Source organism: Vulpes lagopus, chromosome 23 (genome assembly GCF_018345385.1).
Source record: "Vulpes lagopus strain Blue_001 chromosome 23, ASM1834538v1, whole genome shotgun sequence".
NCBI lineage: Eukaryota > Metazoa > Chordata > Mammalia > Carnivora > Canidae > Vulpes > Vulpes lagopus.
The window spans coordinates 54,224,150-54,240,613 of NC_054846.1; the positions used below are offsets into that span (position 1 = coordinate 54,224,150).

At 41.7% G+C, this 16,464-nt stretch overlaps 1 protein-coding gene across 3 annotated transcripts in view; it reads right to left on the reverse strand.

Annotated features, from left to right (window-relative positions):
• EPS15 (epidermal growth factor receptor pathway substrate 15) overlaps positions 1-9,331 on the reverse strand; it is a 137,278-nt gene extending 127,947 nt beyond the window's left edge. Inside the window, exon 1 of one of the 3 annotated variants that reach the window (XM_041738368.1) lies at positions 8,933-9,331. In XM_041738368.1, coding sequence (XP_041594302.1) covers positions 8,933-8,965 — 33 coding nt within the window. In that variant the 5' untranslated portion in view covers positions 8,966-9,331. The remainder of the gene's footprint in view (positions 1-8,932) is intronic. The other 2 variants (XM_041738367.1, XM_041738366.1) reach the window with 2 other exon arrangements.
• Between the last annotated feature and the right edge of the window lie 7,133 nt (positions 9,332-16,464).

Here is a 16,464-nt window from a genome sequence, read left to right on the forward strand (position 1 = left end):
TAGTGCTGGCAGTTGTTCTTGTTATTTTTATTATTAGCTGCTACCATTTAAATTGATCTTGGGGCAGCCTGGGTGGCCCAGCGGTTTGCACCGCCTTCCACCCAGGGCCTGATCCTGGAGATCCGGGCTCGAGTCCCACGTCGGGCTCCCTGCATGGAGCATGCTTCTCCTTCTGCCTGTGTCTCTGCCTCTCTCTATGTCTCTCATGAATAAATAAATAAAATCTTTTAATAAATAAATAGACAATTGATCGATTGATCCATCGATAGATCTTAGACATTTATATCCACTATTTCACATAATCTTCACAACAAATCCTGCAAGTTAAGTTTATCCCCTATTTTATAAGCTTAAAAAAAAAGAAAAACAGAGGCTAAGAAACTTGTTACACAATCAAAGGATTTAAGACATTCTCACTGCAAAGCCCAAGATCTCCCATTATTTCACCCCAGCTCTCAGCAATGTTCATTTCTGGAGTGGTGTCAGATATCTTTAAGCCTAGTAGTTCTATGTTTTATTCAATAAAATAGTTTGTCTCTTAGTGAGTATTTTCTGATATGTGGTATCATGGTTAGCAATAAAATACTGAACGAACTCCAAGACGTCCAAGAGAATATTAGCTTGAAAATAAATATTGTACACAAACCAAGACAAGCTTAGGTTTACATTAGTAATAAACTTCTAGGTTGCAAAATGTAATACTACCTTCTATGAAGTCTATAAAAACTCTCCACTATCTGGTATTATAATCACTTTCTAGAGATGTGGTGTAGGCAATGATAAGTTTTTACATAAAAAGATGTTGCAGCCTAGAACATATGTTCAGTTAAGCAAGCATTAGTACCATAATTAGATCTGTCAGAGCTATTATTCTGCCCTCAAAAATATAAACACATTCATTCAATTGAATGAATCTATCTATACCATAATAATAATTATTATGAATTCTTTACACTACCTGGCCCACAATTCTGGCTCTACTACCTAGCAGCAGCTTGACTTTGAACAAATTACTTCATCTCTGAGCTTAAATTTCTTTTTGAGAAACAAGGATGATCAAGTTATAAGGACTACTGAAAACTTCCTCAGGTTGTAAAGATTATTAAAAACAGTGTCTGACACGTAAGTGCTCAATAAGTATTAATTACTGTTATCCCAATATTGACCTCTTCTCTCTCTCCCTCACACACACATACATGTACCTCACTCTGGATAATCTGTTCCTTTTACATAACAATGAAGGAACGTAATATCATGTGAATGTTCATTTTCATACTTGTCTGATTTATAGTCAATGACTGTTTACAGGAAACAGGATAGCAAATGTGTCTAAGAACAGATGTGCCTAGGTTCAAATCTCAAAAATCTGCCACTTACAACCCTAAGTAAGTAATACAGAAGCTTAATTGCTACTTTATTAAAGACTATGAAGATTAAGTGAAATGACATATGTAAATTACCTAAAAGTATCTACTGCTTATTGGAGTTTAAGAAACATCACTCCTCTTCTTTCACAATAGTGGTATGTTTTCCTTCCCATATCTTTATATTAAAACTTAGCCCACTAAGAAAGACAGAGAAACCACATATAGAATCAAATTCACAATTTCCAGTTTCTTACCATTTAAGTTTTTTAAGTTCAAAATCTATGCACAATTAGCCACTCATGGCTCATGGCAGGTTTAGGAATAAAAATATGAAGATAAGCTATCCTCCCATGCCTATCCCAGGAAAGCATCTACCTCGGTATCTCCTATATTCCTTCCTGGGTCACTAATTTCAAAAAGTATGTATATAAACCAATGATGCTCAACTGGGGGCAATTTTGTGCTCCAGGAAACATCTGGCAATATCTAGAGATATTTCTGATTATCCCAAACGAGAAAGTGTTACTAGCATATCATGGATAAGGGACCTGTAAAACATCCCGCAGGCACTGGACAGCTGCCCTACACCAAAGAATTACCTGGCCCAAAATGTCAATAGTGCCAAGGCTGAAAAACCATGATCTAAAAAATCCCAAGTATATAGAAGCTTTCTTCCAAAAAAGTATGGTCTTGCCCCATTGTTCTTGGCCAAATTTTTATTTTTATTGAGATAAAACAAGATATAAGCAGTCTGATTATTTCAGATGAGAGACTCCTGATACCATTAAATTCCCATTACAAAATACCCAAACTAAAGGGGCCTTGACGAAATGAGGCTTACTTTTTTTTGTACATCTGTACCATATAAAAAACAAGTTTTTAAAAGAGCTCCAACCTTTAATTTTTAATTGCATTGTCAAATCATCAAAGCATTATTTATATCACAAAGTTAAGTTCCTTACATCTCACTTCTACCTTTTATGCAAAATATTAAAAAGTTCACATTTATGTGACAGGAAAGTACAGGGCATAAGGCCAACTTTTAACATCATTTTCTGTATCAAGTTGGCAATGAACAAAAGTTTGCTAATATACTGTACTGATGAAGCTATGGAGAAGGAAAAACACACTCAAATTGTTGCTAGTACAACCTTTCCAAATGCAAATTAGCAATATGTATCTAAAAAGCCTTTGGCCCAAAAATTTTACCTACCAAAAACTAAAGTACACACTCACACCTTTGCACAAAGGTGTGTAAAAGAATATTCACTGCAGCACTGTTGGTAGTAATAGCAAACAATTGGAAGCAACAGAAATGTCCATCATGAGGTGGCTAGTTAAATAAATTACAGTATACTCTTATAAAGAAAGATCCTAAAGTTTTGAAAATAATGAGGGAGATCTGTATATGCTGGTAGAGAATAATGTCTCAGATTAAGCTAAAAAAATAATAATAAGCCATAAAACAATATGCAGCTCACTCAAAAGAAAAATTATGCATATTTACATATAAATCACAGATTATTGCTGGAAATACACACAATAAAAGTGGCAAGAATGACCATCTCTAGGAAGGAGACTCAGGGCCTAAAGAAGGAGATTTTCACTGATATTGTTTGAATTTTTTTTGTTTGTTTGAATTTTTTTTAACATGGGTTTACGCTTTTATTTACTGACTGTAAAACTTAAGTCGCAAATTCTGAGCCTTAGTATTCTCTAATTTGAAATAAGAGTAATAGCCTCGCTGGTTAGTTATTATGAAAATCAAATGAGAGCATAAAATGTTTCATAAATTATACAGCAGCACAAAAACTTATAAATTAGTCCTCTGACAATTTTCCAAACCAATTATAACAATAGTTATTATCATTCTTCTGACCAATTTCTCCAAGTGTAAAAATGGGAATTTTTAAGATGAAATGTGAGTGTAAATGCAATCGCAGAACACAGATTTTCACTTTATATATAGTCATTAATTTCAATTTAACAGTAAATATTCAAAAAGAGTTGTCATATAGAAATGCTAAATCAGCAGATTCCAGAATAAATATGTGCTCACTATCAAAAAGAAGGTAAATAAAGGGGATCCCTGGGTGGCTCAGCGGTTTAGCGCCTGCCTTTGGCCCAGGGCGCGATCCTGGAGTCCCGGGATCCAGTGCCACATCGGGCTCCCGGCATGGAGCCTGCCTCTCCCTCCTCCTGTGTCTCTGCCCCTCTCTCTCTCTATCATAAATAAATAAATCTTTAAAAAAAAAAAAAGAAGGTAAATAAAAACTATAAACATGCTATTACAAAAATCTTGATGCTTTTTTTTTTTTCTGCCAATCTTTTTTCTATGCATGCTCAACTGGGTTAGATCATTCTTTTAAATAAAATGTCTCGGGATCCCGGGTTGGCGCAGCGGTTTGGCGCCAGCCTTTGGCCCAAGGCGCGATCCTGGAGACCAGGGATCGAATCCTACGTCGGGCTCCCGGTGCATGGAGCCTGCTTCTCCCTCTGCCTGTGTCTCTGCGCCTCTCTCTCTCTCTGTGTGACTAACATAAATAAATAAAAATTTAAAAAATAAAAAAAATAAAATGTCTCCACTTTGCTGTAATATAGCATTCAAATCACAATATTATTCATATTATTATAAGCTCCCAGTAAACATAATTTTTAATGAAGGCATAATATTTTATCTTGTTGATGAGAGTTTAACCACTTTAACATGAAATTCCAGTGTAGGAGTTTGCCTAATGAACTCTGCCTGGATTAACTTTTCATGTAGTTCTACAATTTCAATTCTCCAAGTAACCAGATTTTTCTCTTTCTCTCTTTTTCTCTTTCATTCTCTCTCTCACTTATTCCGTTTTCCTCTTCTGGTTTCCATAGTTCCAGTATCATTAAGTGCAAAATTCACAAAGTAAAGAATTGTGTAAGTATGTTTAATTCCTTGAAGAACAAGTAAAACACCTTAGACTGAGTCCTTAAGTCAGACTATTAGTAAGAGAGGAGATAAAAACTATGGTTCATTACTAAATAAAGATGCTCAATCTTTTCCTACTACTTTTTAGTCCATTACCATTCTATCCCCAAATAGAGTGAAAACAAAGGAATACTCTCTTAGGTTACTCCTGGGAGACTCTGTATTGGACAAACCCAACTGTTCCTAATTAATTTTAACTATGACAACTCCTCCCAAATGCTGAACATTCCAAGCCATTTTTGAAAACAGTTGGATATCACTCAAAGAAGGATGGATTTCCTGAGTATACTGGACTGTAATTGCAGGCACAAAAGAAAAATATCATTATGGTGTCCTTCTCATAGTAGAACTTAACAGTCATGTTAAATACACACACTCTGCTTCTGAGAACATGTAATTTTTATACTGTATCCTGATATTTATTGCCATATTGCTAAACCAGACCACTAAGATGACACATTTATTAACACACATCATGTATTCTTTGATACAACTGAAAATAACCACCACAGACTACAAAATTATGAGGGATTCTTTTTCTCCAATTTCCGAAGTTTCTGTAATACAGTTATATCACTCTTGCAATTAAATAAGCATTAAAAGGAAAAGTATTCTTGGGGCTCCTGGGTGGCTCAATCAGTCAAGCATCTGCCTTCAGCTCAGGTCAGGATCTCAAGGTCCTTGGATGGGCTGCGTTCCCTGCTCAGCAGGGAGTCTGCTTCTCCCTCTCCCTCTCCTCCCTGCTTGTGCTCTCTCTCATCTCAAATGAGTAAATAAAATCTTTGGGGAAAAAAAAGGAAATTATTCTTATAGCACATAGTGCTTTAGACCATATACTAAGATTTTTTCACTTCAGTCCCCTTCTAAGGGCTTTTTTAATTAAAAAAGAATCTTTGCTAAATTACATAAGAAAACTGCAACATAAAGCTGAACTGCTGCTGGAAAATCATTTAAATACTCCTATCATGTCATATTTCAATAAAATAAAACTTTTATCATCATCGAGGACACCACTTCTATACTCACAATAGCATAAAAGACCCTGAAGATTCAGAGGCAAAAGACAGAGCTTCCATCCTCAAAAAGTTTACCATCTAATTAGGACAATAGAGCATTTACTGAAAAAGAGCATCAAAAATACAAGGGAGCATTGGATATGCCAAGTGTCTAGTACAGAGAATAGAGTGAAATAAACAGCTTTTGACATCTGACAGTCCTTGGTTCAAATCTCAGATCTACTACTTATTAGCTCATAAATTACTTCCCTCATTTGTAAAATGGAGTGTTAAGTTAAATGAAGTAAAATTCCCCGCATACTGTAACACCCTAATATATACAGTAAACACTCTTTACAAATAGTAAGAAAGGCTGAGAGCAGTAGTAGTAGTAAGGATACAGACTTGAAGAAGAAATGGGCCACTGGGAAAGCTTAAAGAGAGAAAGTATTAATATCTTTTTTGTAATCACCACAAGCAAAAATCACAAGATCTTTCTCATTTAAGTTTTACTTCATATTAATTAAAAGAAAATCAAATGTCTAGTGAAGACAACTGAAATTACAAAACACTAATGCTAGGGTTACCTGGGCAGCTAAGTTGTTAAAGCATCCAACTGTTGATCTCAGCTCAGGTCTCTATCTCAGGGTCAGATCGTTAGTTAAAGCCCTGTGTTAGGCTCCACATTGGGTGTGGAGCCTACTTGAAATTTTAAAAAGTGAAAAAAAAAAAAGAAAGAAAGAAAGAAAAGAAAGAAAGGAAAGAAAAGAAAGAAAGAAAGAAAGAAAGAAAGAAAGAAAGAAAGAAAGAAAGAAAGAAAGAAAGAAAGAAAGAAAGAAAGAAAACAGGCTACACAACACTAAAGTACCCCGGGAAAGTCCCACTAGAGCTAAAAATCATAAAATATGGTCTATAAAAAAGAAATCTCAATTAGAAAGGGCCTTAGATCAGCTCATTCAAACTTCCCTACTGGAATATAAGTTCTATGTTTTGCCTCCAAGAATTGTTATTTGTTTCTTAACATATCCTTAGTATCTAACACATATTTCCTAGCACACAATGAATGCTCAACAAATATTTGTTGAATGAATATTAAAACTAAGAAAATCGAGGCCTTGGAGATCTAACTCAATTCCATAGAGTTAGCTCTTGGCAGATCTGGGACTGGAACTAAGTTCCATTACTCTAGTATTCTATCCTCTGAAGAAGCTAGAATATGATAATTTAAATAAATTATTTTGGTGGCTGGGGAGCTGGTGGGTTGGTTGTCAGTCAAGGAAAGAGGAAGGAAGGAGTAAATTAAAATGTTTTTCACACTTTCCCCCCAAACTGTCAGTTTTACTGAACTGATAAAGGCAAAAAAAAAAAAACTAAAACTATAAACAAGACAATCCTAGCCTCGTGCCTAGCACATAATAGGTACTTAACAAATATTTGTTGAATGAAAGAACCTACTCCAAAACTTCATCATTATCCCATGACCAGAGGTAGAAACTCACTTCAGCATCTGTTTAATCTTTTAATTGTCACAGAGCCCTTTAAATTTTTCAGTCATTCAAAAGACAGTTTTTAATCACTTTCTTCCAGATGGGCACTGAGGAAGACAGATGAATTAAAATGTGTCCCTGCCCTGGAGGATTTCTCACTTGAGTATGCCTAAGTGTGTGTGTTTGGGGGTCGGGGATGGAGTGTGACACAAATAGATCAATAATGAATGTGAAACCAGGTTGCATTGTTACCTTAGTTTATTCGTTTCCAGCAGTTAAAAAAAAAAATCAAATAAAAAAATACACAAGTTAAAAAAGTTTTAAAATGACCAAGCGGCACGTTAGAGTATATTAACACTTAGTAAGGTTCTTTTTCCTGTCCCTATACATAGAACTTATTGCCTCTAATGTCTTAAAATAAAAATATTCTAAATTGGCTTAATTTGAATTATCAATATAAATGAACCATCAATTACGTTCTTCTATGTGAGACACTGAAGAATACTCGTGATTCAGTACTTACTGTGTACATGTTCATATTTAAACACACAACCACAACAACATATTTCAATTATGTAACTATCTATAAAACTGACAAGAGCCTAAAGAAAATGTCCAGAGATGAAGGATAATAAACAGAAACTAGAAACATTAGCCAGGGAGAGAGAATAAAGTACGCAAACAACTCAGAAACAAATCTACAGAAGACTTCAAGAGGGGGAAGCTCCTGCCCGACCCGGCCAGCGCGGCCAGAAAGCAAGGACCTGCCAACAGCCAACGAGACTCCTAAAAAGTGAGACCCAAGAGTCACTGCCGCCACCGCGCACATCTGAATCTCAGGAGGGCCCTTCCAAAGAGGTCCGCCACCAGCCCTCAACCCCACATTCCAAGGATTCTTCCCTGTTACCTGCTTGTCAAAAGAGGGTGAGCGACATCAAGAGAACAGGGAAACCACCAGACGTCACTTAGGAAACAGAATTCCTGCAAACTGAAGTGAGTTGTTGGACCTGAGGCACGAGTCTGCGGGTGGCGGCGGGTTCCCAAGAGAGCGGGTGTCGCTCGGGCTCTCGAGTTCACAGCGCCGGGGCAAACACCCCAGAGCCTCTGCTGCGGCGGGACGACGGCACCGGCCCACGAGAAGCGCGACGGATGTAGGCCAAGGGGACTACAAGGCGGCAGGAGGCAGCGGGCAGCGCGCGGGCTGTGGCGGGCGCTCCGGGCAGGGCGGACCCGCCGAGAAGTGTAAGGCCGGGAGGCTTGGGGTCGGGGCCGGACAAGCGCCGGCCACCTCGGCGGGAGAGCACCGGGGGAAGACCGCGGCCCGCCTTCTCTAAGGGGACGGAGGAACGAGGCTCCCAGAGGGAAGCACCGGGCCTAGGCTCCGAGGAACGGGGGAGGCGAGGAAGGGGCCGACCATGGCCCCGCAGGAGGTCTTCTCCAGCCGTCCAGCGCCGAGGCCGAGGCGGGCGGAGCCGTCACACCTGTTGATGAGGCGGCGGCTACGCGACGGCCCTCCCCGGCCCGAGGGGGCGGAAGGCGACGGAAGCGGAGGTCCAGCCCAGGAGAGCGGGTCGAGGCGCGGCCGAACCCGGAGGGGGCCCAGGCTGGTGCCGAGGGGAGCGAGGGGCTCGACGGAAGCGGCGGGCTGCGGCCCCCGCCGGGGGGGGGGGGGGGCCTGGGCTCCGCGTCGGAAAGGCGACTTTTAACTCGGGAAGCGCCGCGGAGCCCGGGGGCCGCCGCGCGGGGCGAGGGCTGCGGGGGCGAGGCGGCCAGCGCGAGCGCCACGGGAGCCCACCTGGAGCGCTCCTGGCCTGGAAGGAGGAAACTTCTCGGCGGCCGAGGCGGAGCCGCGCGGGGCCACTGCCCACCCGGCACGGGCACCGGCGCCGCGGGCCGCGCGGGGAGCGGGGGCGGGGTCGTGGCGGGGCGGCGGGGCGGCGCGGCTGCGAGCTCGGACGGCCCCGCCGCACACGCACCTTCAGCCTCGCGCCGCCGCTCGCCCCCGCCCGCCCCGGCGGCCGCCCCGCCCGCACCAGAGAAACTGCCCGGCCGCCCGCCCGCAGCGCGGTGGGGGAGGGGCCGCCCGGGACAGCGGCCGAGCCGGGCGGGCGGCGTTACCTGTGTCAGGGAGAGCTGGGCCGCCGCAGCCATGGTGCTTCCATCATGCACGGGAGGGGAAGGAAGGACGGGCGGACTGGGGCTCCGGGCGAGAGGAGGCGGAGGGAGCGAGCAGAGGCGAGGCCCGGGCGGCCGGGCGGGCGGGCGTCTCCCCTGTAACTTCGACAACTTCCCTCCTCCCGCCCGCCCCGCCCCGCCCCGCCCCTCCCGGCCCCGCCCCGCCCCGCCCGCCCGGCGCCAGCGCGGCGGCGCCCAAGTCCTGGCGCCGGATTTCGCGCTGCCGGACAGGAGCCTCCCCCCGGGGCCGCCCGAGAAAACCCGGCGCGGACAGGGAAGTAAGGCGGACGGGCTGCGTAGGCGGAAGAGACCGCAGACAGATTGCCCGGAAAGTTTAGGCAGATCGCCTACCTACTCTAATCTAAGATGCTGCTTCTGAAAAATGGGGCAATGCTACGCAAAGTCCAGGTTGCTTGTGAAAACGAAATGAGATCGTGATAGAAGTAGCGGTACTTTGTATATGCTAGACTCTGTGCTACACACTATTTTCCAGTTGTATGAGTGGGAGGAACTGAGACACAAATAAGTTATATAAATGAGGAAATTGAAACATAAACAGCTATTTTACCTAAAGTCATACGGCTGATTAGAGAGCCAGGTTAGAATCCAGATCTGCCTCCAAAAACTTTCATTTAACCATGTACGTGATATTGAAAAAGAAGACTTCTAGGTTCTTCCCTCCAGGAGCCAAAATCCAAGTGGGAGGGGCGATAAATAATGTCTTTGCCTGCTTGCTGCTTGCCACACTTACATGGTTTAATAAGAGAGCCCTGGGATCTGCTCAGGCACCTGCAGCACTCCAAACTCCTCCCATAGTCCACCTGGCAAACTTCCAGTTTCTGAAGACATGCTCAAGTATTTTCCCCTTTGCAAAGCATCTCCTGATCTCCCCAAGTCAGAGTTACAACTCTTCTTTTTAAATTTCTTCCCTGCTTTATGAAGTCATTGTCACTCAAAAGACCCTTTACATCTGTCTACCCCTCTAGACTGAGAGCTGCTCCATGACAAGGACTGCTTCTTTTCTTTTTTTTTCCATTCACCCATTTTTTTTATTTTTTAATTTTTTTAATACATTTATTTTTTATTGGTGTTCAATTTACCAACATACAGAATAACAACCAGTGCTCATCCTGTCAAGTGCCCCCCGCAGTGCCCGTCACCCATTCACCCCCACCCCCATCCTCCTCCCCTTCCACCACCCTTAGTTCGTTTCCCAGAGTTAGGAGTCTTTATGTTCTGTCTCCCTTTCTGATATTTCCCACACATTTCTTCTCCCTTCCCTTATATTCCCTTTCACTTTTATTTACATTCCCCAAATGAATGAGACCATATAATGTTTGTCCTTCTCCCATTGACTTACTTCACTCAGCATAATACCCTCCAGTTCCATCCACCTTGAAGCAAATGGTGAGGCATATCTGTATCCTCAAGACCCTAGCATATAGTAGGTACTCAATAAAAGGCGTTAGTTACAGTTTGTGTTAAATATAGCGCATCCTACACTATCTCATACTGCCACCTTCAGTTAGAATATACAACAAGTTACTAGAAACCCTGATCTTTAAAGACTTGGCTTACATGCCATCTACTTTAAGAAGCCTTCTAGGAACTTCCATCCCACCTCTTAGTTGTTCTGATGTGATCCTTCTTATATTCCGCCTGTTTTTAAGAGTTAATTAAGGACTTTTCTGTACCTACCACACTAAAATCCTTGAGGACAGGGGACTGACTCATGTCTACATCCCACTCACAGTTTAGTCTACCACAGAGTAGGCCTCAATAAATGTTTTTGCCTAGAATTGGTCTTCCTTTCTCAGTCATGGTGGCTCCCCACACCAACAAACCAAAACTCTATCAGGCCCATGACCTTGTCACCATTATCATAGAAGTCCCATTTAATATACCAGGAGGGCCAGCTGGACAAGGCTCATGATGGAGTAAGCCTCACCTAAGTTTTTAGACTTTTGCCACCATAGGCAAACCACCTGAGAAATGCCTCCAGAAATTCCTGACTCTACTCAGACTCCTTTTCATAAGGTCTGGCTACAAGGAGCCAGGCATGCAGGTCTGGTGGACAACCACATATTCAACAGTCTCCTTTGGTCTCTTTTTGCTCTTATTCTTTTTAACTCAAGGGAAAAGGGGAGATACTGTTTTAAATTAGTTTACCTTGGTACGTCCATCAGCCATAACCACAACTGATGTTTCTATTTGACTTTTTTTTTTAAATATTGTATTTATTTATTCATGACAGATGCAGAGAGAGAGAGGCAGTGACACAGGCAGGGGGAGAGGGAGAGAAGCAGGCTCCATGCAGGGAGCCCGATGTGGGACTCGATCCCGGGTCTCCAGGATCATACCCTGCGCTGAGGGCAGCGCCAAACCGCTGGGCCACCCAGGCTGCCCTCTATTTGACTTTTCTATATTACATTATCACATCTGAGCTTCACAACTCTGAAAAGTATAAACCCACTTTATAGATATAGTAAATGAAGGTTACAGGGGTTAAGTGATTTGCCCAAAGTTACACAGCTAATAACCAAAGCAGTATAGCATAGTGGAATAAACAGGGCTTGGATGCCAGAAACATCCAGGTTATAGTTCTGGTTCTACCATTTACTAGCTGTACAACCTTAGGGTTGTTGTGAGGATAAATGAAATAACATATATGAAAATACTTAAAGATGGAGATAGTTGTAGATGTAGGCTAAGAAATCTGAAAGCCAGTATACTTGGGTGGCTCAATGGTTGAGCATCTGTCTTTGGCTCAGGTCATGATCCCGGGGTCATGGGATCGAGTCCCACATCGGGCTCCCGGCATGGAGCCTGCTTCTCCCTCTGCCTGTGTCTCTGCCTCTCTCTCCGTGTCTTACGAATAAATAAAATCAAGAAAAGAACAAGAAGAGAAGAAAGGAAGAAAGAAAGAAAAGAAACCTGAAAGCCATGGAGTAAATTATTATGGGAAATACAAATTCACTTGCTATTCAAAGAAGATCCTCCAAATCATATAAAATATAAGAAGATAATTACTTTTGGTGAATAGAGTGGAATTCCTGGTGTATAGAGTTTTCCAGAAAGGCAATATGTAGGTAGTAAGGAAAGTACTGGAATCATTTGGTGTATGGCCTCAGACAAACCTGTTTGAGCCTCAGTTTCTCATATATAAAAATGAGCAGATCAGGGACACCTGGGTGGCACAGTCCGTTAAGCACCCCACTCTTGGTTTCAGCTTAGGTCATGATCTCAGGGTCGTGAGATGGAGCCCTGTATTGGGCTCCGCACTCAGTACAAAGTAACTGCTTTAGACTCTCTCTGCCTCTCCCACTGCCCCTCCCACTTGTGTGCTCTCTCATTCTCTCTCGCTCTCTCTCTTTAAGATAAATAAATCTTTAAAAAATGAGCAGATCAGGATCCCTGGGTGGCGCAGTGGTTTGGCACCTGCCTTTGGCCCAGGGCGCGATCCTGGAGACCCGGGATCGAATCCCACATCGGGCTCCCGGTGCATGGAGCCTGCTTCTCCCTCTGCCTCTGTGTGTGTGTGTGTGTGTGTGTGTGACTATCATAAATAAATAAAAATTTTTAAAAAATGAGCAGATCAAAAAAAAAAATGAGCAGATCAGTGTGGAAAATATGGAGGAAACATAAGGAATTATTACTGTTATAATCATTGTGTGATTTATAGTAAATCAAAAACAATACATTGTATGTTTTCAGAATTGCTTTTCACAGTTTATCAATTTTTTCACATCAGCATATAGCATGATAAAGATTCGCTGAAGTGATTTAATGCATAGTCTCATGTGTAGTTATTATTTGCATCGTTATTTTATCCCCATTTCACAGACAAAAAAAACAAGGAACAAATATTTTGTAAATAACTTGTTTCAGTAAAGTCCACTTAAAGCAAACTTAGTTTGGACCGTGATTAAAATAATAATAATGGGGATCCCTGGGTGGCGCAGCAGTTTGGCGCCTGCCTTTGGCCCAGGGCGCGATCCTGGAGACCCGGGATCGAATCCCACGTCGGGCTCCCGGTGTATGGAGCCTGCTTCTCCCTCTGCCTGTGTCTCTGCCTCTCTCTCTCTCTCTGTGACTATCATAAATAAATAAAAAAATAAAATAAAAATTTAAAAAAATAATAATAATAATGATAGTCAGAGCTCCCAGTAAAGGAAGACGAGCTAAAAATTATTATATGGGAGTTGTCTCAGACACCTTTCCAGACCACTAATAATTTGTACTGGCTTCCTTTTCCACTCATTGGTTCTGGTTTAAATTTAAAATTTGACACGTGATGGATGATGGGAGTGATGGTCCAAACTCACAAAAAGGCCTTAGAACTTCTGGGACTGGATTTCTTTTTAAATGACACACCAATGAGAGTTTGCAAATGCCTGTCCCAGATCTCATCAAAGCACTGGGTCATATCCCAAATCTATTTTAGGAGAGTAAAATGTAGCTAATGGAAGATATGTTGTGATCTAATTCATTGTAACAAGAATGAGCTTCATGGAGCAGAGAAAAAACTTGACCATTTTTTCTAGGGCAACTTAATGTCTCTTGGGCTCTAAGCTTTGTATTCCTCATCTGTACATTGGAGATAATAAACACCTATTTTATAGGGATGATATAAAGACTACAAATAATGCATAAATATCCCATATCAAAGAACCTTGACTGAAATAAAGGCCTAATTAATGGTAGCTGTAAGAACACCATTCCTCAAGATCACCATTTAACTCCACCCCTCAGAAAACTAACTCTCCAATTACTCAGTGAGTTTTGCAGATACACTGGCCATAAGAAAGGAGCACCTTAAACAGCTGACGTGTATCCCTGTTATAGGAAAGATAGATGTTCCCTAGATAGTAAAGTTGTGTCTGATGACTTAAATCTGGTTACTGACAACCAACAAATGCTGCTTTCATGCACATTATTTCATTTAATCCTCACAACAACCCTATAGGGATTATGATCCATGTTACTTTAAAGAAGAGGAATTTGTCCAAATTCATAGTGACAAAGCTAAAAATTATACATAGATCTTCTGACTCAAACATGCCTTTTACTAGGGCATGTTGCTGGTATCCTGTAGATATTGGTCACATTCAAGAAGACTTGATAAAATGGTGCTTTTGACCATGGAAAGCTGAAGATGAGGCTCTGGATTTATAATAACCCTAAACCCAAGATCATCCTGAAGAGGAGAACTTAGATCATTAACAACTTTGTCATCAGCCTATCTTTCCATTTTTGTATCCTACTCTAACTCCCAATCCTCCCCAGCCAATCCTTCAGGGACACCACAGCTACTTTTATTTCTTTATATTCCAACTTTAGAGGTGACAGTCATATCAGCTCTTCTTGAACACTGCATATCTGTGATGTCAGCATTTAGAAATACAGGATGCTTGATTGAAACTATGGGGGAAAAAAAACCTGAGGAGCTCTCTGAATACACAAAGAACCAGTTTATTTGCGTGAGACTTTGAGAAAGGCCTTCCATATAAATGGTGCTAAGCTACAGAAAAAAAAAATTAAACTACAATTGTAATGATAATCTGGAGCTCATGCTTCCAAGCTGTTCGTTGCATAAATATAGCCCATTATTGTTCATGTTTGCCCAGGGCAGAAAGAATATGTGAGGCTGCACAATAATAACAATTGTGCTACACAAATAACTGTCTCTGTGCCAGGAACTGAAAAGAACAAGCAGTAAGAGATTTTTAAATGCCACATACACCCAGGGTGTGATAGGGCATTTCAAAACTGTCTTCATAGCTAATTTTTCAGGGCGATGGGGTGTCCTGGAAAGAGTCTGAATTTAGAACTGGGAAGGCCCAGTCCGGTGCAGGCTTGGCTCTGCTACTTCCTAATTTTGTGACCTTGGACAAGTCAGTGAACTATACCAAGCCATTGTTTCCTATAAACTGAAGGTAATGATAGCACCTACCTGGTTGTGCTGTTATGATGCTTAAGTGAGGTTTCCTGTGAAAGCAGTTAGCCTAGTACCTGGCACATAGTAGACACTAGATAAGCATTAGCTCCTTTTTCTTCTTAAATAAAGAACACTTAGGGTTTGAGAAACCAGAAACAAAAATGGAAATCATTTTTAAAGAGCTTCAGGGGCAGCCCGGGTGGCTCAGCGGTTTAGCGCCGCCTTCACCCCAGGGCCTGATCCTGGAAACCTGGGATCCAGTCACGCGTTGGCCTCCCTGTGTGGAACCTGCTTCTCCCTCTGCCTGTGTCTCTGCCTCTCTCTCTCTCTCTCTCTCTCTCTCTCTCTCTCTCTCATAAATAAATAAATAAAATATTTTTTAAAAATTAAAAAAATAAAGAGCTTCAGTGGTTTTTCCAAAACCTACCTTAATGGTTTTTTAAAATAAAATTCAGGGGATCCCTGGGTGGCTCAGCGGTCTGGTGCCTGCCTTTGACTCAGGGCGCAATCCTGGAGTCCCGGGATCGAGTCCTGCATCAGGCTCCCTGCAAGGAGCCTGCTTCTCCCTCTGCCTGTGTCTCTGCCTCTCTCTCTCTCTCTATGTCTATCATAAATAAGTAAATAAATAAATCTTAAAAAAATAAAAATTCATTCATCCATTAGTAATAATTACCAAGTACTCAAGAATAAGGAAGATTATTATATTTATGTCCCAAGAGATCCATTGGCTTCCAGTGAGCAAGCAAATGCAGTTTTACACTTGTCCTATTTCCTTCCTTCCTTTCTTTTCACTTCTTTTCTTTCTTTTTCTTTCTCTCTCTTATGAAGTGTCCTGGAAACTATAAGAAACCAAAAGAACACCATGGGAAAGAAAATATTTGCACTCAAGACTGTAGGTCCTTTCATCTGCAGATTTCAAAGCATTGTCTCCATCACTAATTACTAGCCCTGCTTAACAAGTGGGACTGCTGAAACACCATCAAATTAAGAAGCTTGTCCTAAATCACAAGGCAAGGCAGAGGATGGGCTGCAGACAGAACAAAGCTATCCTGTTTGCCAGCCTTGGGCTCTAAAATAGGACACATGAGAGTCAACAGAGGCTTCAAGGAACACAAAAGTTTGGGGAATTCTGGTTTTGTACTTTTGAATCATTGCAGTGACAAGAGCATGGACTTTAGAGTCAACTTTGACTTCAAATCTCAGCTCAGTTCCTTATGAACTGTGTAACCTCGGTCAAATCATAAGTTAAATCTCAGTTTCCTTCTCTAAAATGGAGATATTAATTCCTACTTCTAAGGGTTTAGGGAGAGTTAAATGATGCAACTTTTGTGAAAATACCTAGCACAGCGTCCTACACTTAACAGGTTCATGTCGGAGAAAACTAAGAACACACCACATACACACATAATGACAAATAGCTCTTTCAGTCAAAGATTTTCTAAGCCATAATCACAGTTGTGTCTCAGTTTAAAATGATGACTGTGTATTGAACATCTCATAACACAAATAGAGGATGCCTTGTTCAGTCCATCGCTTT